General features: G+C 41.2%; 1 protein-coding gene across 1 annotated transcript in view; it reads right to left on the reverse strand.

The window, feature by feature from the left end:
* The window catches only part of SNTB2 (syntrophin beta 2), an 838,367-nt gene that overhangs the window by 505,779 nt on the left and 306,208 nt on the right, over window positions 1-26,380 (reverse strand). Inside the window, exon 2 of the mRNA XM_044082021.1 lies at window positions 18,524-18,734. Coding sequence (XP_043937956.1) covers window positions 18,524-18,734 — 211 coding nt within the window. The remainder of the gene's footprint in view (window positions 1-18,523; window positions 18,735-26,380) is intronic.

Consider the following 26,380-nt stretch of genomic DNA (forward strand, 5'->3'; position numbering starts at 1 on the left):
GCAATGGGTCGGAAGTATGAGATGTTGGTGTTTTTGCCTCCTTTGTGAAGAGGAAGAATATAAGCTGAGCGCCAGAGTTTGGGGACGTGTGATTCCTTTACAGATCAGTTAATAATGATGCTGATTGGGAGTGCTATACCATCAGCAGCACATTTTAGGAAGGATGAGGGAATATTGTCAGGAGCATTGGAGCAAGGTTTAAGTTTGGATATAAGTCTTTTTATAAAGTTAGTAGAAACATGTTTGAACTCAAACATAAGGGGAAGGTTATTAGGGGACTTAGATGGAGAAGAATGAGGGGCAGGTGGATTATTGTTGGGAAAAGTCTTGGTCAGGTCAGAAATAGTTTCTATGAAAGATTAGTTAAATTCAGAGCCTAGTTCGAGGTCAGATTTACTTGGGTCAGGACAGGGGTTATTCTTGGAGCCTGGATTGAGAAGTGAGTTTATGGATTTCCAGAACTGCTTGGGGGTTTTATTATTATTGGACTGGAGCTTAATATAGTAGGATATTTTGTCCTTAGTGATTAGCTGCTTTGCAAGGTTATGGAGTTTTTTGTATTGGAGCAGGGTATTGGGCAGTTTATTGTTTTGGTAAAGTTTCCATAATTTGTCCATTTGATGCATAATTTGTTTTGTGTCTTTGGATAGCCTAGGAGCAGTATTAGTTTTTATCCTTTTGTTTCTTAGTGGGGCTAGGGAGTTTAGAGTGTCTAGGAAGACAGAGTTGAAGTAGTCTATAGCTTTGTCAAGAGGAAGGGTATTTAGAATTTGCCAGTTCATTTGTTTGAGAATATTTGAGAAAGTTGTGGGGTTGAAGCTGCTGAGGTTGCGAGTGAGAATGTATTGGTGCTGGTGTGGAGTAGAGCTAGTTGAACGATGAATGAAAGCTTGGAGGTGGTCGCTAATGGTGTCGGGAATGGTGTCACAGTTGGTTATTTTATTTGGATGGGCGACTAGGATCCAGTCAATAGTGGATCCTAGGGGATTTGTTTTCTTGGGTCGGGTGATGGAGAGGATTACTTGAGTAAAGTTATAGAGGTTAATGGATAGGGAGGGAGAGGGACTATTGACTTTATTCCAGTCAATATTTACATCCCCTAGAATGTAAGTTTCATAGTTAATTTCAGTTGAGGCCAACAGGAGAATATCTTCGAGGGTAGAGATGTTGTTACCAGGTGAGATATATAGGGCAATGATGCAGATATTCTTGTGTTTATTCATTTTTAGTAGACCAGCTGTAAGTTCAGTGTTGTTGAATTGAGGAATTGGAATTTGAAGGGGAATTAAGGTAAAAAGATTGCAGTAGGCTAGGGCAGTGCCACCGCCTTTTTTATTTAATCGGTCATTTCTAAGAGTGTGAAATCCTGAGGGCAGAATTTCAGAGTCGGAGATATGGGGTTTGAGCCAGGTTTCGGAGATGGCTAAGATGTCGGGTTGGTTATGGCTTAGCCATGCTTGAAATTGGTGTACTTTATTGTTGAGACTCTGGGTGTAATAGTAAACATTTTAAGAGTGTTGTGGGGGGAGGAAGAGGAGGAAGGAGATGAGGGGTAGGTGTTGTTAGTAAAGGGGCTAGGACCAGGGTTGGGATGGATGTCTCCAGCTAAGACTAGGTTGTTAAAGGAAACAACCTTTAGCCATTTAGGTTTGCAATGTAAGAGTTTAGGTAGATCTAACATTAGTTTAGGTGTCAGTATCTTAGCTGTGGTAGAGAAGATTTTAGGGTAGAATAGGTGCAAAGGGTTAGGCTGAATAAGGGAAGAGGAGATAGAATGGAAATGAGAGTAAGATTGGGGGTGAAGGTGGATTTGTGTGGTAGTTATTGTTGAAGGTAATATTGGAGAAGCACTGGGGGATTATGAGCTAGCATAGCATAGGGGAATTAGGAATACAAGGAGGAAGTAGGGGGCCCGGTGGGTGCGGTGGATTGAGGGGAGCATATCTGGACAAAGGGAGTATAATAGGTATATATTTGGAGAAGAGAAATGGCTACGAAGTAGAGAGGGTTGAGAAAGAGATAAAGTTTTTCTTAGTATAGTAAGAAAAGAGGAGGGGACTTTAATTGGTGAGAAGTTAGAGAGAGTGGTGTGTGTAAGTGAGATGAGTGTAAGTAGGTGGGGTAATGAGGGAAGAGCTACTATTGGGTAATTAGGCTGGGTGGAGAAAGGGTAGAATAAAGGTAGGCGTGCTGGGATAGGTGGGAATTGGGGGCAGGGTAGGGGAGCAGCGTGAGCCCGCAGGGCGAACGGAGTGGAAAGAACCATGGATGCCTTTCTGGCTGGAAACAATCAGTCAGAGTCAGGTTGGTGACCTACAGGTGTGAATGCTTGAAAACTAAAGCTCAAATAAGAGGTTTAGCCGCTTAGTGCTTCTGTCAGGACCTAAACTAGGAATGCTGAAGGGGCTAGCAATAGCTTCCAGTTAAAGCTGTACAATGGTGAAAGTTGTAAAGGCTGGAAGGGCAGTTGGTAAACTGAAGGTAGGGGATTATATTAGTGACCCATGGGATGTGCAAGTATCCGTAATGCAGGAGGTAGGATGAAAAATCATTAGTTACTAAACATACATTGGTTGTAAGAAGTCCAGGAATACAGGGTTCAGAGTCCTTGCTTAGGTAGTACATTCAGGGTGACGGCCAGTTACTGTGGGTCCTCAGCTGTTGTTCCTTTAAAACGGCTTTCTAACCTGTTGGTTGTAAGAAGTCCAGGAATACAGGATTTAGAGTCCTTGCTTAGGTAGTACATTGAGGGTGACAGCCAGTTACTGTGGGTCCTCAGCTGTTGTTCCTTTATCAGAGCTTTCTAACCTCTAGTCTCGTGTCAAGATCTTGTCCTTTAAAATACAATAAATTAAACCTTGGAGCACAATCTATGTTAAACAGAAGGATACTAATTATAACAATCTATGTTAAACAGATGGATACTAATTATAACTATAACAGATGGATACTAATTATAACTTTGCATTTCTGAGTCTCTTATTTTCTCTGCCAGTGGCTCTTAATATAAATGACAAAAGTGAAATAGGACACCCATGCCTGGTTCCTCTGTTCAAACAGAACTTACTGGAGAGTAATTCTGCCACTTTAATTCTAAGTCAGAAAAACCTCCACAGATGGGGATCCTGAAGGTGAGAGAGGCACCAGACAGAAAATTGCTTCAATTTGGACATACATGATTTCCTGGTAGTGGGTATCCTGGCCTTCTGTAGGACTCAAAACATGTCCTGAGAAAATAGGTGTCTGAAAGGGATCAAACCCCTAATTACCCACAGTATCAGTTGAACAGTAGACAAGTGAGGATGGACGAGCCAGCCCTTGTCTTGTTTGAGAAAATCCACTCGGTGAGGTAACTTGTGGTGACTGCCCCTGGCCAAGTGAAAAAGGAGGAGGAGGAACCAATGCTGTCTGGGCCAAAAGGGAGTCATTAGCAAGATTTTGGGAGAGTCCTGTCTGATCTTGTGCAAGACTCATGGTAACAAAGAGCAGGGGGATGGAGGGAATGAGTACAGAAACATCTCCTTCAAAGGAAAAGACAACTTTCCAAGACAGAGTACTTGGGACTCTGAAACAGAATAGAGGAAGTTGCCTGTTTAGGGTGGAGGCAAAATGATCTACTTGAACAATACCCCATCGATGGACAATATCCAGGAACACATCTCTGTGAAGCGTCCATTCATGAGCTTGTGTGCTAGACCTGCTTGAGGAGTCTGCCACTACATTGTGCACCCAAAGAATGTAATCTGCCTGAAGAGTCACTTGAATCTGGATAGCTAGATACCAGACTTGAAGAGCTAGTTGGCAAAGAAGATTGGATCTTGTGCCTCCTTGCTTGTTGGAATACCACATTGTGGTATTGTCTGTGAAAACGTTAAGGGAGCCCAGGATGAAAGAGGCATGGAAAAAGCAAAAGAAAAGCCTTTATCACCTTTACAATGATGTGGTCTGACCTCTGATGAGGGGCCAGAAACTCTGAACATTGAGGAGGCCACAGGAGGCATCTCACCCACTATCTGAGGTGTCTGTGAAGAGCTCCTGAGTTGGAAATGGAGCTTGAAAAGGAAGTCCCAGGTTAAGTGAAAGTTGCTGAATCCACCACTGAAGCGTGAGCTTGAGACAGGGAAGGAAAGGTACCCAAAGTTCTAGGGGTAGCAATGTTAGAGCCACACTGACTTGAGGTACCACTGAAACTTCCCCATATGAAGCCTGGCAACAGGGAACATGGGTGTGGTGGAAACCATGAACCCAAGAACCCTGAGAAATTCCCTGGCAGAAACAGATGCCTAGGAAGAAGGGATTAGAAAAAACAAGCAGAGACAGAGCCTTGGAGGAAGTTAGGGATGCCAGCATGGGAAATTTCTGAAGCCAATGAAAACATGATCCTAGGAAGGAGTTAGACCTGATTTCTAGAAATTTATGGTGAACCCCAGGCTCTATAACAGAGAAGTAGTAAACTGGAGATCCTATAGCAGAGTTTTGGGGGAAGGAGCTTAAGTAAGCAGACTGTCCAGATAGGTAAAGATATGAATTCCTCGAACCCTGCGCGGCATTTGGTGAATACCCTTGGGGCAGTAGAGAGGCCAAAGGACAAAGCAGAGAACTGAAAATACAAGGAAGAGACAGAGAAGCAAACATTTCCTAAAGAAAGAATGGATAGGGATGTGAAGGCATGCATCCTTGAAATCCAGAATAACCAGAAAGGCTTGTGGTAAAAGAGGAGGAAATAATGTCTGTACAGAGGACATCCAAAAGGAAGGAACCTTGAGAAAGGTATTCAGCCAGGAAAGATCCTGAACTGCTTTCCAAGTGCTCTCCTTTCGCGGGACTAAAAACATTCTGCAATAAAATCACTTCCCCACCAGCATGGCTTGAATAGTGCCATGAGCCAAAGCAGATGGAAGAACCTCTAGGAAATGAAACAGCTGTTCCCAAGGAGGTTGAGGAATGCCTGAAAAGGGAGGAAGGGACTTCAAAACCATGAAACATCCCTGATAAATAGTAGACAGAACCCAAAAATCTTATGTGATCCAAAGCCAGTTTGGAAGAGATAGGGACAGACGGAAGGACAATGGAACCTGCATTAGGGCAGGAGGAAGCAAACTGTCAAATAGAACCTGGCTTATCCTGGACAGGAGGTTTCTGAGAGGCAGAAGTCTGAGAAGACTTAGCAGGAGGCACACACCTAGAATCCTTTTTTTCCCTTAGAAGGAGGGCGAGGCTGTATATGAATAAAACCAGACATAAAGGGATAATTCCTCTGAAACCTGTGAATAGGAGAAACAAAAATATGTTTCACCTCCTGTAAGGCTTTACCCTTCTCCTGGAGAGACTTGAAAAGTTCAGCGGCAGCAAATCCAAAAATGTATTTATTATCCAAAGGTTCATCCAAGAATTTGGTCATAATGTCATCAGGTAAAGCCCGACGATGAAGCCAACAGTAATGTTTAGCAACTGAATCAAAGGCAGCAGCCCTGAAGATTTATAATTATTTATGAATTTCTAAATAATTCAGCACACATTAGGTTATATATGATGTGGATAAGTATAGTGAAGTCTATGCCACGTTCATCAACAGTATATGTATATTTAGTTTGTTTTTATGTTTTTAAGGAGGGCACATGAGTATTCATCGATCCATGTTCGAAACTGTGAATTTCTGGACGTACACACATTTTCATGTACACAACTATACAGTAGTTTTAGATAGAATAGGTAGTATTAGAGTGATTAGTTAGGCGTATTATGTATGCTTACTGTTCACTCATACTTTTATTTTATGTCTGTCATCAAATAAAACTTGTATATGATGAGTTTCATGAATACCGATAGGTTATATATGAGTATGAAAAATCAACGATAGAAGAACAAGGGACCAGTAGCCAAAATATACACATAGTAAAGCTGAAATTGTGGATATGTAAATGTATTTCCATCTTTACTAAACCACAGTGTGCTATATGTCTTTAAGGTTTTGGCGGTAACTAGTGTAATTACACAATTAAGTATGCAAATGATTTAGTATATAAACATGAATGTATAAGCAAAATGTTGTTCTGATGAAGACTGTGTATCACAGTTGAAAGCGCTTAACCTGCATATTGTTCGTTGTACTGATAATAAATTTATTTCATCAAAAGTACGAGCAGTGGTTCTTCCAGTCAGCTTCCAGATATTTTACTTGGTTGGTTGCTGTTCGTTTATAATTTACGGAGCAGCCCTGAAGAGGCATCAGCTGCATAACAGCTGCATTTGAGAAATAAGGGGGAAACCAATGCTGTCTGGGTCAAAAGGAAGCCACTAGCAATATGATCGGAGGGCAACCTGAAAGGTAGAGCCCAGCAGGTAAAGAGCTGAATCTTTCCCCTTAGAGTCAGGAAGGTCAGAAGTCACCTTAGAAACCTCAGAAAGGAGGGCCAAAACATACCTGGTCATATGTGTCTGCCACAAAGGGTAACGTGGCTGCAGTGTAAACTTTTTTTGCCCAGGCTTTCCATAGCCATACTATCCTTATCAGAAGGCAACAGCTTGGTTGAAGGCAATTAACTTGGCTGCTTTGTCAGAGGAGACTGACGGTACAGAAAGGCATTTATAAAAGAATTTGGACTAACTGGGTGCAGAAGGCTGACAGTCAGGAGGATACAGATGCTGCTGAGAAAGTATCCAAAAGGATAAATTATACACCAGCGTCACATACTTTTATATAACATCAATTAACACCATGTTAATGATGGATACCCCTTAAAGTGATACAAAACATATTTATAAAATAAACATTAAGATAAGTGCTAATTCCACAGTTTTCTATACACATCAAACATTTTAAATACGGTAAACATTTAACTCTAGATTTAAACCTGAAGGGTGTAGAGTGTTGAAATTAATAATAAATCTGATTTCCAAAGCTAATAATTTATTTTTATACATCTCCCCATGTTGATAACTGGGTTTGGCTAATATGCTAAAAAACAAAGTGGAGTCTGAACCCCCATGATATGTCCAAAAATGCATGACGTGACGGGTGAGACTATGAGAACAACCAAGTTTTTTCCTGGCAAAGAAAATCCAGAAGGGGCAGGGCTAAAAGTTTTAAAGATGGAATCAGTTCTCGCAGGTTGCGAGATTCCTCTTTTTTCTCCATTGAGACTGCTTCTAATAGCAAGAAAAGTGTCTCGCTCAAAAATTTAAACAGAGGCGAACGGGACAACACAGTTACAACAACGGGACAGACCACAACAATCGAGAGATGGCAAGGCAACAACGGAGGCAGCAAAGCGAACAGAAGAAGGCGATAACAGAGGCGTATTTTTTCAGAAACATTAATGTGGAACATTCACATGTTGGGGGCTGTTTGTTTGATAGGTATGTGGGGTCCAGACATGTGATTATTATTAATCCTTCACATCTGAATGTTAATGACATTAAGAGCTTGTTAAATAAGGGTGTTAAGTTTGTACCCAAGAGTTTTCCTAGTTTAGCCGAGATATTTTTGGAAGTTGGTCGGTTTTGCAGAAAACTGCATCTAAGAATGTTTTTCCATAATAAAATGGCTCGAGATGGTGCTGAAAAATCAGTGGCAGCTATCTTAAGGATATGGATACTTCTGTTTTAGACAGTTCATTACATGATGTTTCTTTGTATGATAACATTTTTGAAATCAATGAGGAATCATTGTGGTGCCCTGAATGGAGGGGGGGGGTGTTGACAGTTTTGATGTTGAGGGAGATTCTGACAAAGCGTTTATTACTGGGTATGGAAAGTTAAAAGTTCCAAAGGTTCCTTTTGTCAGCTCTTTTATACCCCCCAAAAACACTACTGTTAAACGTTTTTGAAACAGTATGGTATAAAGAAATTGAAAGTGAATATAATGTTTTTATGAAAAAACAAAAAAATGTTTAATTTAAATAAGGAGGAGTGGTAAGCATTGCAAAGTTTACGCAATGAGAATAAGAATTTGGTTTTCACACAAGCGGACAAAGGGGGCAACTGGGTTATTTTATCCAGGGACAATTACAACAAGATGGCTTAAGATTTGTTGAATGTTGCGAATTTGAAAGTAGAGCATGACCCGAATGTTGAATGTAATTCCTTATTATTGGAATTGCTGGAAAGGGGAGAGAAACTAGGTTTTTTCAGTGCTAATGATGTCAAGAAACTTTATGTTAACAATTCAGCAAGTGTCAAATTCTTTACTATCCCCAAAATTCACAAAAATGTTATGGATTCTCCAGGAAGACCAAAAGGCCAACTGTTATCTGGAGTGGGATTTTATCAACAAAATGTGGGAATTTTCTTAGACTCACAGTTGAAAGATTATACATCTCAGGTGGCTTCACATATTAGGAACAGCAAATAATTTTCTGATCTAGTAGGGGACATGGCTTGGGAGAAGGACTTCTACTGGGTTTCTGTGGATGTCAAGGCTCTAGACACCAGTATTAGTCACTCACTGGGAATGGAGGCGGCAGCTAGGATGTTAGGTGAAGGCCCAAGAATGAATTACATCTTATTATTGTTGGAATTTTGTCTAACACAATTGTTTCAGGTTCAAGGATCAACTATGTTTGCAAAAAGGAGGCACTGCTATGGGTGCCTCCTTTGCTCTATCTTATGCCATTATTTTCATGAATTTTTTTGAACATAATATGGAATTTTTTTCCAACAAAGTGGTCATCTATAGGAGATATATAGATGACTTGATTTGTATATGTAAGGGGGAAGTGGGTGAATTCGAAAAGTTCATGGTGGATTTGGAAATGAACAGTTTTGGACTGTCATTTATTTTCAAGAGTCATAGGGAAGTTATTAAATACTTGGAACGTTATGCTAGTTGTAATAGAACAGTTCATTTTAGACCATATTTGAAAGAAACTGCTAACAATTTTCTTTTACCTTCAAGCATACACCCCTCCTACCTTTTGGAATCTCTTCCCTATGGGGAATATAGACATATTTTTAATAATACTTATGACAAGAGTATATTCAAGGAGAATTCGTTAAGGTGAGGGATAAATTATTATCCCGGGGTTATGAGATGGAGTTATTAAGACTGAAGAGAGTACTGGGCACCCATGGTGTTGGTAGAAGGTGTAGTACAAAGAAGGGAAGGGAAGCTCGAGTTTACAAAGAAGGGGACAATGATGGAGAAGATGGAAGAATGTTTTTTGTCAGTAGGTTCTCACCCTTTTCAGAAACATTAAGTAATTTGGTAAGGAGATTCTGGCCCATTGTGACACAACGGGACACTACCAGGAATGTGTTTCCAGAAAAAGTAATTTTTTTTCATATAGTAGATTTTTGAAATTGAAAGAACTCCTTAATAGCAGCAAAATAAGGAGCAGTGGGAACCAGGTGGGTTGTTTCCCATGTTCAAGATGCAAAGTTTGCCCAAGGATTAGGAATTTAGATGGCATAAAGATCAATAACAGGATTTATAAAGCCATGCATAGGTTTGATTGTTTTTCTAGTGGAGTTATTTATACTATAGGATGTGGATGTTCTCCAGGTAATGGTATATTGGGCAAACTAAGAGGCAGGCTAAGAAATGCATTCTTGAACATTTGGGTGATATTAGACACAGCAGACTGGACAGCCCCGGTTGCCTCACATTTTTTGGACGTATCATGGGGGTTCAGACTCCACTTTGTTTTTTAGCATATTAGCCAAACCCAGTTATCAACATGGGGAGATGTATAAAAATACATTATTAGCTTTGGAAACCAGATTTATTATTAATTTCAGCACTCTACACCCTTCAGGTTTAAATCTAGAGTTAAATGTTTAACATGTTTAAACTGTGATGTGTGCAGAAAACTGTGGAATCAGCACTTACCTTAAAGTTTAAATATTTTATAAATAAGTTTTGTATCACTTTAAGGGGTATGCATCATTAACATGGTGTTAACTAATATTACATAAAAGCATGTGACGCTGGTTTATAATTTATCCCATGAAGGTGCTAGCCGAGGTACCAGGAGACACCAGTAAAGCACTTTTTCAACTTGGAAGGCTCTTGTGTTAAGTTTTTGCTGTTTGTTTTTTTGTAAAGTATCCAGAAGGGCAGGCAGAACAGGAGGAACAGCAGATGGCTACAGAGAGTCCGTCTGTATAATCTTTCATATGGGCAATGATATCCCCAAAGAAGAGTTCCTCCTGTGGGGAAAATCTGCACTGATGGAATCCTCCTCTTCTGAACCACAGTCCAAGGAAGACAGGATTTGGAAAGAGTAAGCCAAAGATTCTTCCCCAGAGTCCAGGTCTTCATCCGAGGAAACCAATCCGTTAGGCTTCTTGAGTGGAGTGAAAAACCAAAGAGGAGCAGCCAAGGAGATCCCATAAGGAGGCTTCTAGGCCATCAAAGCATTAAATAAACCCTGAATTAAATCATGCCATTCTTGTCGGAGATCCTTAACAACAGGGAAAATGTGTTTTTTCTTTTGTTTATCTGTCACACAAAACACCCTGAGAGGGTCATACCACTAGCAAGACTCAATAATGGCCATAAGAATCTCCTTCCTAACTACGATCTGAGGAATCCTCCTTGGTGCTTCAGAAATAATCAGCAGAGGTTCACCCTCAAAGTCAGGTGCAGATGTTTAAAAGCCTCAGAAGACATGTGAGTAGCCAAATCCATGTTGGCCTCCCAACAGGGTCACTAGAGAGGAATCCAAAACAACCACAACTCCAGGCTTTCATTGGTCTTGAGAGAGATGTCCAGGGGAGAAGCTGAAGGGCACAAGACCAGACTTCATTTATTGAGCCTTCCTCTTGGCAGATATCTGGCTCTTGGGATGGGAAAATGTCACCACAGCACCCTACGTCAACAAGTTAAGATGATGGCTCTCTAGGTATTGGACAAGGAGGACAGAACTACATAGGATCTTAAGTATAAACACCTGGCATGTAGATCACTATGTATGGCTGTGGGAAGCACCTAAACAGACGAGACATTGGTCATAACAGTCTTTATGGGCAATCTGCCTTCCACACTGTCATTTTCCCTTTATGGGTGACATGAAAACAATCATCACAAGAAATATTAATGATGGAGAAGAAACCCCAATGGGGCACTTATCTGAAAACACGGGTTGGTAACCAGCAAAGTAGAAGGGTGTTCAGACCAATGTTTTCAACAATGGAGTTTGGACTGGTGGCAAAAACGTTCTGAGTGGGTGCACCTGTCTGTCACCTTTATGCCCTACGCTTAGTGCGAGGAGCATACGTGTGACGTATGACGCCTATGAGAATACTGGCCGGACATTGGGCTATCTTGGCAAGAGTTCCCTTAGGTAAAGAACACTGCAACAGTGATATGGAAGGACATAGTTAGTTTTTAGGTGGTGTGGACCATTTTGAGACAGTTTTAAGTCTTTTCAGGATCTAAAATTAATGAAGATAAAACAAATGCTATAGCCATAATTTATGTACTCACTCGTGTCTTGGTTCAACATAATAATGTAAAGTATTTAGGAGTATGGATTAAAAAGGCTTCTGTTAAGGCAGCTAAGGATATGTGGGAAGAAACTAAAAAAAATAATACAAAAATTGAGAAACTGGTAACACTAGTTTATGGATAAGTATAATAAGATACAATAAGATACAAGCAATGAAAATGTTTTTAGTCCCTGTAGTTTTATATATAAGGCCAGGCATATTTTTATTAACCACAGAAAACATTACAGACAATAATTAATACAGGGTTGAAGGAATCTATCTGGCAGGGAAAAAAGGCAAGAGTTAAGTGGGGTAAGTTCACTGTCCCAACAAAATGGGGGGGGTTTAAGATTACCTGATTTAAAGGGATATTTCAGAGGTATGCAGTTTAGGCTCATGTAAGTAATACAAACAGAATGTTATAATTCCAGAAAGGGATAATATTGGGGGAGTCAGGAAATAAGGAGAATAATAAATACCGTATAGAATACTATATTCATAAAGATGCAAAAAGTCTCCCAAGAACTAAGCCAGCTCATGAATGGAGAAAAGAGATGACTGCAAGTGGGGTACAGAAAACAGGTAAGACTGGGCTACAATTTAATGCAGAAAACTGTCAAAGGAATCACGGTATTAGGACCAAATAACTAGATATGGAAAGGTAACAGACTGGCATGAGGCCAAGAAAAAATTTGGACTGCAGGTATGAGGCTGCCTTCCCTTTTGGGGATTGATATTAGAGTATAGGCAAAAAGAAAGGGAGAGAGGAATGCTGTGCATAAGGACCTGCTCTGGTAGAGTCTGTAATAGAATCTAAAATTGAAAATGTTGTTAAAAAGGACAAATCAGTAGGGCGTATAAAATATTGCATAACTACAAGAATTAATCAAAGGTGGTTAGAAAAGAATATAAAGAGATGGCAAAAATTGATTATTTAAAAGGGACAACTGGATAGCATCTGTATGGTTCCAAGTACGAAACGTTCAGGAGGTTTAGGATTTTTGGTTTAGAAGTGTTTGCATAGGTATGTGTAACAGCCCAAGCAGATTTCAAAGAATCTTTGCTCTGGCAGATACCAGATGTTGGAGGTGTGAAGAAGAAGAAAAAGGTTACGGGGAACATTCGCACTCTGACAGAAATGTTGAGAGAACAAAGGCTGTAGCTAAGGAAATGATCCATTCAGCATCTGAATTACCTAGACATAGTAAGGCCTTATCAAGTTTAATTCTGTTAGCTGCCAAAAAAGCAAACAGAAAATGGAAATCAAAATCTAAACCAACTGTACTTGAAGTAGTGAATATTGTAAAAGAGATAAAGCGCTGTAAATGGAATCTTTAGAAAAGGGAGGGAGCAACTTACATAAAAATGGAATTTGTGGGGACAAGACATGCAAAATAATGTTCAGTGAGAGCAGTGAGGTTTAAGGGAAGGCAGAAAATGAACAAGTTACGTAATGCTGGGCTGAAATGCGGCTTTACAGAAAGAAAACGTAATGCGTGTAAATGGGAAACAAGTCAACAAGGTTTGTTTCATCTTCTATTACTTTAAAAAGCAAAAAGATGACATTTCAGTTTCTATAGAAAACACTGTGGATTATCGTTGAAGTAATTATTATAATTACATATATATTCAAGTTTAAAAATACTGACAGTACTTCAAGTCTTCTTACTCTACTATGTCAGCAGTGTAAAAATAAAGTCCCTTACTAATTCCAGAGGTTAAGAGGCTGACAGCTGCGATTACAAACAAGTTAAAAACATATACACTATCTTTATACAAATAAGATGCCATATACAGATATAAGCACAGAGGGGCAAAAATACCTATGAAGTAAATTAAAACCTGTGTCATTATAAATTATGAACTAAGGTGAGGCCCAATCAATGGAAAAGCACCCACCATAAGACATGTCAAATACTCTCAGGGTAACTGAGGAAAAACCTAGCAATCGCATCCAAGGATAACCATAAGGCCTTCTGCAGCTGCGTACGCAACCTAAAAGGTAAGACCAAAGTATGTGCCGAACTAGTGACTAACGGTATCACACACACAACCCGCAGAGATAACAAACCTGCTAGTGGACAGATTTGGTGAAAATTTCACTCCACTATCCCCTCCAAACTTATCACAAACCTAGCCCTTAATTCTCCCCAATGCTACATATCAGAAAAAGGAGGTCATTAAAGCATTGTCTAAGGCAAAACCACAGCATCTATGGGACCAGACTGCATCCCAGGCTGTTTTCTAAAACTAAAACATGAACTAGCATCACCATTAAGTAAACTATTCAATCAAAATCTATTCACAGACTTTGTTCCTGCAGAATGGAGATTCCCCTCCACAAATGTGGCTTAGCAACAGACCCGGAGAATTATAGACCCATAAGTCTGACCAGCCTTATCTTTAAGGCCATAGATCGCTTCACCATGGACCTAATAAAGACATACGCGACTTCCAGACCCTGGATCTGACCCAATTCAGCTTCATTAGGGACAGATCCTGCCTGTTAAACTTGGTGGATTTCTTCAAAAATGTGACCAGGGCCACTGACGAGAGCAAATCTTTGCACACAGCATACCTCAACTTGACAATAGCCTTTGACACAATCCCGCACCCAGGCATTACTGATAAACTTAGCAAACTGAATGTAAACCCTTTGTTATAAGATGGGTTGCCAACTGGCTCACAAACCGGTCACACACTATCAAAGTGGGTGACTACACATCAACCAACAGACCTGTTACCAGCGGGGTGCCACAAGGGTCAGTACTGGATCCCCTGTTTGGTATATACTTTTAGAAATTCAGGCCAAAACTAAGGGGCTGTGACTGATCAAGTTTGCAGACAACTGCAAACTGGGTATGATTACTGAATTCCCAAATAATATCACTGCACTTCAGGAGAATCTTCTGCAGACCAACAGCTGGTGTCTTAGTCCCAGTCTCAAACTGAATGCGAAGAACTGCATCATCATTCTCACTGGCACAAACAATGTCCCTTCAAACTATCAAAATCAACAACACCCTAAGTACCCACAAAGTGCTTACGAACCTGGGATCACAAGTAGACGGGGACCTTAACTTGGTTTGGACCCTTCTATACTAGTCAGTAACTCAGGCCCATAATTGAGTATAACGCCCCTTTTGGCAGGTACTTTACAAAGCACCTGCAGCAACTGGAGAGACCTCAGAGGTTTCTAACAAAGGAGATCATGGGACTCCAGCACATCCCTTACACAGACCAACTAAAGTCCCTGTTACTACACTCTGTATCGTATAGACTTCTTAGAGAAGACGTGGGCCTGGCTTATCCGACCCAAACCTAGTGATTCTGCTGCACATCCTAAAATCAAACCGGACTAGAGCTACCCATTCCAGGGACCTAAATATGGCCTGCAACTTGAATAGGACATGCTGGAAGGACAGATTTGTGTTCCAGCAACTGCCACGTCTTTGGAATAGGCTGCCAATTCATGTGAAGGAGAGCACCTCTGTGAAACTGTTCAAAAGGAACCGGGATGAGTGAATGGGGCACCGCACATTCTTACTGGGGATAGCGTCTACACCCTTCATGGACATGGGCAGTCATTAACAAAATACAATCCTCGGTACTGACGAGTATCTATGGTATTACATTGGGATAAAATGGCTAGGATTGTCCTACTAAATGTGGTCAGTGAGCAAAATCATTACTGAAAACCTTCAGTGAACTAAGTACATTGACAGAGTACTAGACATGAAACAAAATGGCACCAGCTTTAACAAAATCCACTAATGACAGCCTACTCAACGAAGACCTAAATGCAATGCCTTGCAGGTCTTAGTTAATGAAAATAAGGCACTTCAAACAGAGGAAAGGGCAAACTCCACCATAGCTGTGAGAAAAGAAAGAGCACTGTGGGAAACCAAGTCTTGAATAAAAAACTAAACTAGAGTAAAATGGCTAACCTTGTCATCTCATTCTGGACTGTATCTAACCAGAAATTAAAACTAACCACTCAGCGATACAAGTGAAAAGAAAATCAATTTGTATTTGTCTGTAACTGCCTCTTTTTAACTTAAGTATTCAAATACCCAAATCCTACGCATTTTATATAAAACTAGAACTAAAATCACCAACAAAATACTTAAAAGGTGGCAAACCCCAAGTTAAAAAAACTGAAAGAAATCGTATTTGATTAGAAATTAAAAGAACTAAAGGCAGGTGATGTGCCCTTACTATGGTCCAGATAGAGTCCCCTAAAAACAAGGAAATGCCAGAGATTTCAAAGGAACACGGGGTATCACAGGGAAGGTAGCCAGTTCTACAGGACCAGGGCAAGTCAAGCAAATAATAATGTCTCAGATGGCTACAAATGGGTCAGTGGAACCTGCAGCACCTCTGCACTGACAACATGAGGTGCCTAGTCAGGATACAAGGTATCACCTGCACTTTTAGATAAGCAGTAGTGATGTTCTGAAAGAAACAGAAGGTAAGGACCAAAACTTGTTTCTGCCCTCCTGCCTGCCAGCTATCATCCCTTACCCTCACCTAACTGGGCTATTTGTTTCCCTTAGTGGGAACAGACTGAGAGGAGCTATCACTAAAAGCCAGGAAGGGTTTTCTTATTTTAAACCTTAACTGCAGTGTTTGCTCATTCATGTCCAAAGGAATGACATACAGCTGGCCTTTGCAATACATGCCATGCCTCCATGTGACACAGTCAACTACCCCAGACTCCACTTGTGGACAATAACCTCCATTTCATCATCAGTCTCCATATGGGAGTTATAATGTGGAAGGTCCGCTTAGAAGCGGATTCTTCCCCACTGAACAGAGGTAAGTGGGCTTAAGTATCATCATTCCCATCTTCTCTTGTGCCAGACCTCAGGTCACCTGGGACATAATCAGGGCTTTATCCTTCCACACCAGTGGAGATGGCTTGAGAATCAAAACTTTAAAGATACATCTAGCTATAACTGGCAAAAATACAGATCCTACACCAGGATGTTCCAGTCAATACAGATGTACAGTTCTATATCCACTGCACCCATAACACAGCACCATCAGTAAATCCAACGTAGAGAACTTTCTAGTAGGTCAAATATGAGACTGAACCACTGCTGGTAAATATGAAGATGAAATGAGGTCTAATAATATATCCCAACTACGGCAAAGGCCTGGCCCTTTAGCTGCAGTCTACTGTCAAGAGCCATGTTCAGATAAGAAACACAAGAGACAAATTCCAATTTTTTTCTCCACAATTCAAGTAAAAAAGCAGTGAAAAATTTGATGGATTAACAGTTACTTGAATAACCATGTCCTCAATTTCTGATGGGATGAGCTTAACGCGACTGCACCAGCCCCCAAGGTTAATCCCAAGCAGTCCTCTAAATCAGTAAAGTCAAGAACCAGTCCTAACAAGCACAGGCAAAGTTGGATGTCATGGGGGAAGATCTACCAGAGAGTCCCAGGATTTAACCCCTTTACGCTACTAGCAGGGACCCTCCTTACACCACCACCAGGGACCCCCCTTACACCACTACCAGGAGACGCTGCAAAAAAGACTAAGGAAGGCACCTGTGAAATCACAATAATATCGGAGGCATTCCATAACGACCTCATGCCCTGTGGTGTCAAAGGTTGCAGACAGATCATGGAGGACCATGACTGAATACAAAAAGTGACCCTTAACCATGAGGAAACCACAGACCACTCAAATAAGGGTAGTCTCAGTGCCTAAGTTTAAATCTAGACTGTCAGAGATCTGTGAGATCATGAGAGGTAGAAAGGAATACATTTATGTGTCACCACCCTCTCAATAAATGGGAGGCTATGGAATGGATGGCAGTTCTTTAGTCAACCAAATTCAGGGGTTTGACCTTTTTAAGGAACATGGCAATTAAGGCCTCTTTTCAAGAAAATGAAAACAGTAGCTAAGCTAACCGCTTTAGCTGGTGACCTGATTTGGTAGAAATTCTACTGGACACAAAACTGCCTTTTTACATGTGATTTCTATATAGGATAAAGCATAATGCTGACCCAGACTGCACTTATCCTCAAAAAGGTCCATCCTCCATTTCCACTCCACCCGTCTTCCCAACGAGTATAACTTGGGAGCAAAGTATGGCTCTTGTGCAACAGATTAGGGTTATACAGAAAGAAGGGCAACAGAAATACAGTACCAGTTACGGTTACGGTTACGGTCAACCATCATACTACAAGCTTTGTCAGGCAATAGAGGCTAATCGACACTGAACTCCTCAAAGTCAACAAGTAAGGGACAGAGTCGCCAAGTAAGAGCACACACAGGGCTCAATACTGGACCAGGTCAATATCAGGAAATAACAAGTGGGAAAGGTCAAGCTTGAAGTGAACCAGGTAATGATCACTACAAGAGATCAGTTTCACCACCGAGTCCCTTGTTTCAAGACCATGCTGGATTACAAAGTCGTATGTGTGACCACATTTATGGTTAGCGGTGATGCAGCGATGACCCCCGAGTGAAGCTAAAACTTTCTAAAGACTAAGAAGCACCACAGCAAGTTTGCTGACCTCATCATTCAGCAGAACATTAGGTCACCCAGAATTAAGCATCCAAGGGTTTGTGCATTATGCCAAAGAGGAACACGCAGAATTTTGGCAGAATGTCCCCTAGGTAGCCTGGTACACTGTACTTAGGAGGAAGTATACCAATACCATGCAGGCTGTAGCATGATTTTATTTATTTATTTTTGGTAGCCTGTCTAGGTAGCGGCTTGAACCTTAAGCAACTTATTTACTAAACCTTTAACGTCTTGTGAGGGACCTGAATTATACAGACCTGACATCTCACATAGTGTTCCGAGTTTCTACAGTCAACATCGAACAGCTGAGCTATCTAACCCAACAACATACCTGCTTACCCCTTTAATGCTATGTTTTTGCACATATTTCTCTTTTGCATCAGTTTCTTACGAAGCTCACCTGCTGAGGACATACATTGCTGTCAGCTCAACCAGTAAAGCTAACCATCATTAACAAAAGCCAAGATGCTAGCTTCCCGCTCAAACAATTACAGGTATCTCCCCTACACTTATCGTTTGACTTTCATTAAACATCCACAATTGCTCACCTGTTCTCCAGGTCAGGCATGCTCAGATTGCGAGCAATATAGCACATTTTCAGGTGAATCACCTTCTTCTCTTTGCTGCCATAGTGCCTGGGTGACCCAGAGTCCTCACTGCCAGTTCGGTTTGGAGACTGAGGACCAGTTCCCTCCCAAAGAAGGTCTACTGCTAGGGATGGCTTCTTAATGTAAGGAGTTACTTCCCGAATATATCTTACTGGAAAAGAAAAAAAAATGTCATAGTAAAAACTCAACAGAGAAGCAGACATCTTAATTTTATTTTCTGCTACAATATTATCATAAACAGACTGATATTTATTTTAGTCTTGATATAGCCTCTCCTGCCTAGCAAAAACCACAACAAACTTCCAACACAGATGTCACATTACATCCACAGAAAGTTCTACAGCATGCAAACTTAGAGTAGGCCTTGGAACTGCTGGAATTAAAATATGCAGTTAAATATCCTAGCTGTGGGCAATGGTACCACAAGCAAGCAGACATGTCATATCACAGAATCAAACAGATGCTAATAAATGGCTACACATACGCCATGTGATATGCTGTAACACGCATTCTGAGGCCTACGGCATACTGGCTAGTGTAGCACACACTATACTGCAAGCTGAATCACAAGGGCCCAGCATGGCCTTCTACATGCCTGCCTCTTACCTCCAAGAAGGGCATTTTAACTTTGTCTGGAATCCAAAAAAAGTTATACTGATCATTAAATACATGCTGGTATGTAAAAATCTTATGATGACCTGAACAGAGACCTCACTGCTGGACATGAATAGCAGTTGTACAAGTCGGCCTTGCTAGGTGTCGTAAGGAAGTGGGAACTGCAGTACAGACCTTTTCACATCACTGCGGAGTCTCCACATATTCAAGGTCTTTTCTACGGTACTCTGCATACAAGAGCCTCCAATTCAGAGAGTCTTCTACATGCGGTAACATCAAGGAGGAAAAAAGGCCTTTCCAGATTAATACTGCAGCTCGTCTCTACTAACAGATTCAGGGAGAATGAAGTCGGAAGGAAGTTCAGATCTGGGTAGCCTGAAGAGGATGGCCTCCTTCAAACATGCTTTTGACTATTGTGTTGGCTGAAATTAAAGGTTCAATAGGATGAAGGCAGAAATGGACAACAGAAGAATAAGGAAGCTTTTCTTTAAGAAACACCGGCCAGTATTGTAAGACCCTGGGCAGCAATCATAAAAGTAGGAACTACACACTTACGGTCATACCAAGGTGAGGACCTAATGACTGTACTAGTATGTGAAGACAAAGGTCAGTGCCCCAATATTACTACAACTGACATCTCACAAGGTAATAATGTGAATATGCACTCTGATAATTTTGCAAAGCTAGAAAAACAACTTAAACTGCTATAAGGTCTATTCTGGGGGCAAACATATTTGGAACAGAGTACAGATAAAAGAAGTTTACCAAGGGGACTGAGACTTAATAAAAAGTTAATGTGGAGCAACGCGCATAAAGAACTGGCACAGGAATGGTCTGACATAATGAAGAACTGGCACAGGAATGGTCTGACATCGTGAAGAACTGGCAAAGGAATGGTCCGACATCGTGAGGAACTGGCACAGGAATGGACTGACCGTGAAGAACTGGCACAGGAATGGACTGACATCGTGAAGAACTGGCACAGGAATGGACTGACATCGTGAAGAACTGGCACAGGAATGGTCTGACATCGTGAAGAACTGGCACAGGAATGGTCTGACATCGTGAAGAACTGGCACAGGAATGGACTGACCGTGAAGAACTGGCACAGGAATGGACTGACATCGTGAAGAACTGGCAAAGGAATGGTCTGACATCGTGAAGAACTGGCAAAGGAATGGTCTGACATCGTGAGGAACTGGCACAGGAATGGACTGACCGTGAAGAACTGGCACAGGAATGGACTGACCGTGAAGAACTGGCACAGGAATGGTCTGACATCGTGAAGAACTGGCACAGGAATGGACTGACCGTGAAGAACTGGCACAGGAATGGACTGACATCGTGAAGAACTGGCACAGGAATGGACTGACCGTGAAGAACTGGCACAGGAATGGTCTGACATCGTGAAGAACTGGCACAGGAATGGACTGACATCGTGAAGAACTGGCACAGGAATGGACTGACCGTGAAGAACTGGCACAGGAATGGACTGACCGTGAAGAACTGGCACAGGAATGGACTGACCGTGAAGAACTGGCACAGGAATGGACTGACATCGTGAAGAACTGGCAAAGGAATGGACTGACATCGTGAAGAACTGGCAAAGGAATGGTCTGACATCGTGAAGAACTGGCAAAGGAATGGTCTGACATCATGAGGAACTGGCACAGGAATGGACTGACCGTGAAGAACTGGCACAGGAATGGTCTGACATCGTGAAGAACTGGCACAGGAATGGTCTGACATCGTGAAGAACTGGCACAGGAATGGACTGACCGTGAAGAACTGGCACAGGAATGGACTGACATCGTGAAGAACTGGCACAGGAATGGACTGACCGTGAAGAACTGGCACAGGAATGGTCTGACATCGTGAAGAACTGGCACAGGAATGGACTGACCGTGAAGAACTGGCACAGGAATGGACTGACATCGTGAAGAACTGGCACAGGAATGGACTGACATCGTGAAGAACTGGCACAGGAATGGTCTGACATCGTGAAGAACTGGCACAGGAATGGTCTGACATCGTGAAGAACTGGCACAGGAATGGTCTGACATCGTGAAGAACTGGCACAGGAATTGTCTGACATCGTGAAGAACTGTCACAGGAATGGTCTGACATCATGAAGAACTGGCACAGGAATGGACTGACCATGAAGAACTGGCACAGGAATGGACTGACATCGTGAAGAACTGTCACAGGAATGGACTGACATTCTTGAGGAAGCACGTTTTAAACTAATAGACTTCCTTATCAAACACAACAAAGAAAAACAGGACACCACTAAGGAAATAACTGAAACTTTAACACAATGTAAGCAGGAGACAGATCATGAACAGAAATTCCAGAATGTGATAGAGAAGGCTCATATTTATCAGAAGCCCATCCAAGAGAGAAAGATTCAAAAAATGAACAAAGATCAAATGGACAAATATGATCCACAGCATCGCACAAAGCATAGATCCAGAAGGGGTAGTGGAAACGGACAGCAGAACTAAAAGAGATGTTTTAACAGGAGACCCAGCAAAAAGGTAATGCAGACACCTGCATATAATCCCCAATAATGCCAGTAATAATACCACAGAAAAACCCCAGTAATACCAGTAACAATAATTATGATACCAGCAATGCCAACAGTAATTACATTTACAACATTGACAGCAACAAAATGAATATTCGAGCTGGTAAAGCGGGTTTTATGAATGAAAAGGTTTTCACAACCTGAACACACCCACAGGGCCAGACAGACAAATGGAGGCCAGATCAACGGCATCCAGTACCCCTCAGACCCCACAGATGGAAATGAGAGAACACTGGAATCTTACCCAGCCCAGAACACATGAACAGAATTATCATCATAACAATTACAACTACAACCAGAGATACAATTATAACCAGAGATACAACTACAACCAGAGATACAGTCCACAGATGTTCCAGAGAGAAGAAACTACCATCTGAATCCAAGCAGGGAGGACCAGAACAACTGGAGGACGAAGCAGTGTGTTAAACAGAAAACAGCAACGTGTCACACTGACAAGCTGTATAACTGCATATTCATATAATAAGAGACTTACTGAAACAAGTCAACTAAGCACTGCTGTGAGATTATAAAAACGTTTTTCTTTATTTCACGGATCACTGTCAGATGCACTGCACTTCCTTTGCTAACTCGGATTACAAACTGCCCAGTAAAAAAGTATTCTACAACCACTTTTATAGTTTCCAAACTTTGTCCTTGATAAAAACATTATTTTCCTGTACTGAAGTCTTCTTTGCATTGTCATCGCAATCCAGAGAAAACCAGTTCTCAGCAGGCCAAAAAGTTCTTTCAGAAATGTCCTTTCATTGATAGGAGTGTCCGTAACTTTTTCTGCTGTTAGCGCCATGCTCAGAGAAAAACAGTTTTCAGCATGCCCTGCATTTTACATGGGTAAGACTATGAATAAACTGAAAAGGAGGATTTCAGGTCATCTTTCTGACATCAGATGCAAATGCCAGAGGAGCACCTTATCCAAACACTTATTAGAACACCCCAGACATTTTGTTTAAATGCATCACTCTGGACTGTGTGGATGAGCTTGAAGGGGATGTCAATGGTATGTTGGAGAAAAAAAGAATTATGCTGGCAGCTGAAATTAAATGCGTCAGGAAAACCAGGAATTAACTACTATTGCTCTATTAAGATTGTGTTGAATTTACATAAGCTGCCACACAATCTGTAAAGTTTTTTTAGGGAATTTTTTGAGGAATATTTTTATATAATAAAAATATACCAAAAAAATAATAAAAATGATGTATAGAATGTGTATAAGTATATATGTTAAGTTACTTAACTTCAGTTCTGCTTTGATTAGATTTATTGCATCACACCAAGGATTCATGCACATGACTGCGGTGGTGGTGCTGCGGTAGCGTTGTCGCCTCACAGTAAGACGTTATCCTATTAAATTCTCAGCTAGAGCGTCTTCTGTGTGGAGACATGCCTGAATGGGCGTACCTTCGTTGAAGGTTGTGCGTCAGGGCCGGCAAATCGGCATGTAAAAATCTACTGCCAATCATTAGTGGACCAGAGTTCCGTTGTGGCGACCCCTAACCGGGAAAAGCCGAAAGACACAACAATCAAAGATTCATGCACATGCCTGCATACTTTTATACACTACTAGTTTTTTCCATTCACTGTTTTCTGCATTTTTGTGTGTGTTTTTTTCTACTAGTTTTCATTGTATAAACACGTTTTTTGGGGCTGCAATCATGAAAACTGTCATGACATTTTTTTTATTACAACACACTGACATTTTTCTGGGCTGTTAATAACTTAGCTTTTTATGCACAACTAATACACATGGATGGATATTTATTAGATAAATGTTTCTTTATACTTGTACTGTTCTATGTTATGTTTATAGTTAGATAGCTATGTGTTTTTCTTAATTTTAGCTCTTCTTATACACTTGAAGGCTTTATTGCATTAGTTAACAGAAAATGATTTTAGTTAAAAATCTTTTTATGTATATCTTTTGTGTGCATGTTATAGTTTTCTTAATACCTGATCATGGAATATGGGTTGCAAATAGATACATAGCGTTTTCTTTAACTAGGATTTAGTTTGACCTAATCAGTAGTAGGGTGTGTGGCGGGTACTTGCTGTTCTAAAATCCACTTTTACGCCCTGTTTATATTGTTTGCCATTAATTAAATACGTATATTTTCCACACCTACTTCTAAGTATATAAAAGCTGATAACATTTTTGAAATATTTCTGATTTTTTTGTTACTGAGGATTGCTTACCTGTGATGAATAACTGTTGCTTTGGAACACTACCTAGGTTTCATGATTTTTGAAAATTATTGTGACTGAGCTTATTAACAAAGTTTTAAGACCACGAGTTCCTCAGTTTTTTTTTTTTTTAATTTAGTCAGTCTGGTAGCGTTGTTGCCTCACAGTAAGACGTTGTCCTGTTCGATTCTCAGCTAGAGCGTCTTCTGTGTGAAAACATGCGTGAATGGGCGTACCTTCATTGAAGATTGTACGTCAGGGCCAGCAACTCGGCACGTAAAAATCTACTGCCAATAATTAGTGGACCGGAGTTCCGCTGTGGCGACCCCTAACCGGGAAAAGCCAAAAGACACAACAACAAGTCAGTCTGGGTACAGACGACTCCTGGGATCAGTGATCTTGATTTGTTGAGGATGTGGAGGACGTCCGTGATAAATACGTGGGCACACAGAATCAATGAGACACATTTCAGGCTAAAAGTCTGAAACGTGAGACTGATATGCACTCATGTCTTATCTTGTTAGGTGAGCAGTTTGCAGTGAAGGAGAACGATCACTAGATCTAGCTGAGAATCGAACAGGACAACGTCTTACTGTGAGGCAACAACGCTACCAGACTAAATTAAAAAAAAAAAAAAACTGAGGAACTCGTGGTCTTAAAACTTTGTTAATACCACCTACACAAATTAGAACAAGACTTACCTCCAGTAGTTTGAAGTTACTGGGAGAAGTTCTACCATTTCTTCTTCTTACACTTGGCACCACCATTGTAATGACCAGATCTGGAGTGAATAAATACAGGTCTCCTTGACCACTTACTAAGAATGCAGCTGCTGTTAGCATTCTAAAACAGAGTACAGTAGAAAAGACCTTGGATATGTGGAGACTCAGCAGTGATGTGAAAAGGTCTGTGCTGCAGTTCCCACTTCCGTACGACACCCAGAAAGGGCGACTTGTACAACTGCCATTCATGTCAAGCAAAGAGGTCTCTGTTCAGGACATCTGCTAAGGAATTCTGCTAACTATACAGTCTGCCTGCAGTTCCAAGTCGAGACTGACTGTCCGGTACTGCATCATCGCGGTCAATCTGCACAGGAAATGGAAGTGCATTCCCTTCTGTTTGCTAATGGCCGATGCACAACTGACTTCTGTACCACAATCTGTGATGTCTCCATTTTCAGGAAAGGCAGAAACATCATAATACAATAGATGACTATCATTTCTTCACAATGATACACTTTCTCTTTTATACCCCAGAACAATGGTCTCAAACTCAAAACTGCAGCAAGTGTACTACCCAACCACATCCACAGTATTAATTGTTTCTGCTTTAGTTTTAGTGGGACAAAAGGAGGATTTCCTCTAGGTTCCTGGAGACTGAATGGTCCCACCTTTTGAACTTCCTGATCACTGCTGGACTGAAAAGGACAGCATGCACCATATGCTGGTCCCAGACCGTCCTTGAGTACCTCCGGGACATTTTCATAAGTAATATAGCAACTGGACCCATAAGAATGGAAAAGAACATGCAATCAGTGCCCTACAGCCCTATCTGGAGGTGTATCCTGCTGGGCTGAAATAACTCGTTCATTACCTGCACTTAGTCATGCTGTAGAAAAACCTTGCAGCTCAGCTCATATCCAGATATCTCCCTACTCAGCAATTCGTCATAGACAGGATGGTCCCCAAGACCTTCCCTAAGCAGGGACTAAGCTTGAAATCAGTGCATTCAGGCAGAGTCCTGGACACTGGAAACAAATGTACTGTAAAAGCTCCAAGCTTTATGTATGGAGCTTTCCTGTGAAAGAGACCTGCATCAGTCATTCATATGGGGGACAGACATAAACCCCTTCAGTCTTGGGTATGCAAACCCTGAGGCCATGGAGCTGGTGAAGATTCTGGCTGCAACGAAAAAGCCAAAAGGCAAGAAAGTAATCTGGCAGTGGGAGGTTTCTAAACTGAATCTGACAGACTAGATGCTTGCTGTCTTTGTGAACTGTGATGCACAAGTAGCCATCCTTGAAGTCTGAAATGATAAGAAATACATCAAACGTCAACAGGAGAAATAATGTGTGAAGAATAACCATCTTTGAAGGTTTGTACTGCAGTATATTGGTTAGAACTTAAGCAAAGGTTGGGTCTCCATTTGCCCTCTATTTCTGGGACCACAAACTGTCCTCGGTATCATCCTGTCCCTCATTCCTAGGAGGGGCTCTCTGGATTTCTTTGCAGTGCAGCAGTTACTTTACAATGAGCAGTGTATGATACAACTGGTTCTTTGGTGTAGAAGGTGCTCCTGCAAACTGTCAAAAAGCTCAGCAATCTACGACATAGTCTTGTGCCTAGAACATTCCTTACATAACTATGTGAGGTTAAGTGTAGCCAATGACTAGAACA

This window comes from Protopterus annectens, chromosome 8.part1, assembly GCF_019279795.1.
Source record: "Protopterus annectens isolate FY-2018-M chromosome 8.part1, PAN1.0, whole genome shotgun sequence".
In the NCBI taxonomy this organism is placed as follows: domain Eukaryota; kingdom Metazoa; phylum Chordata; order Ceratodontiformes; family Protopteridae; genus Protopterus; species Protopterus annectens.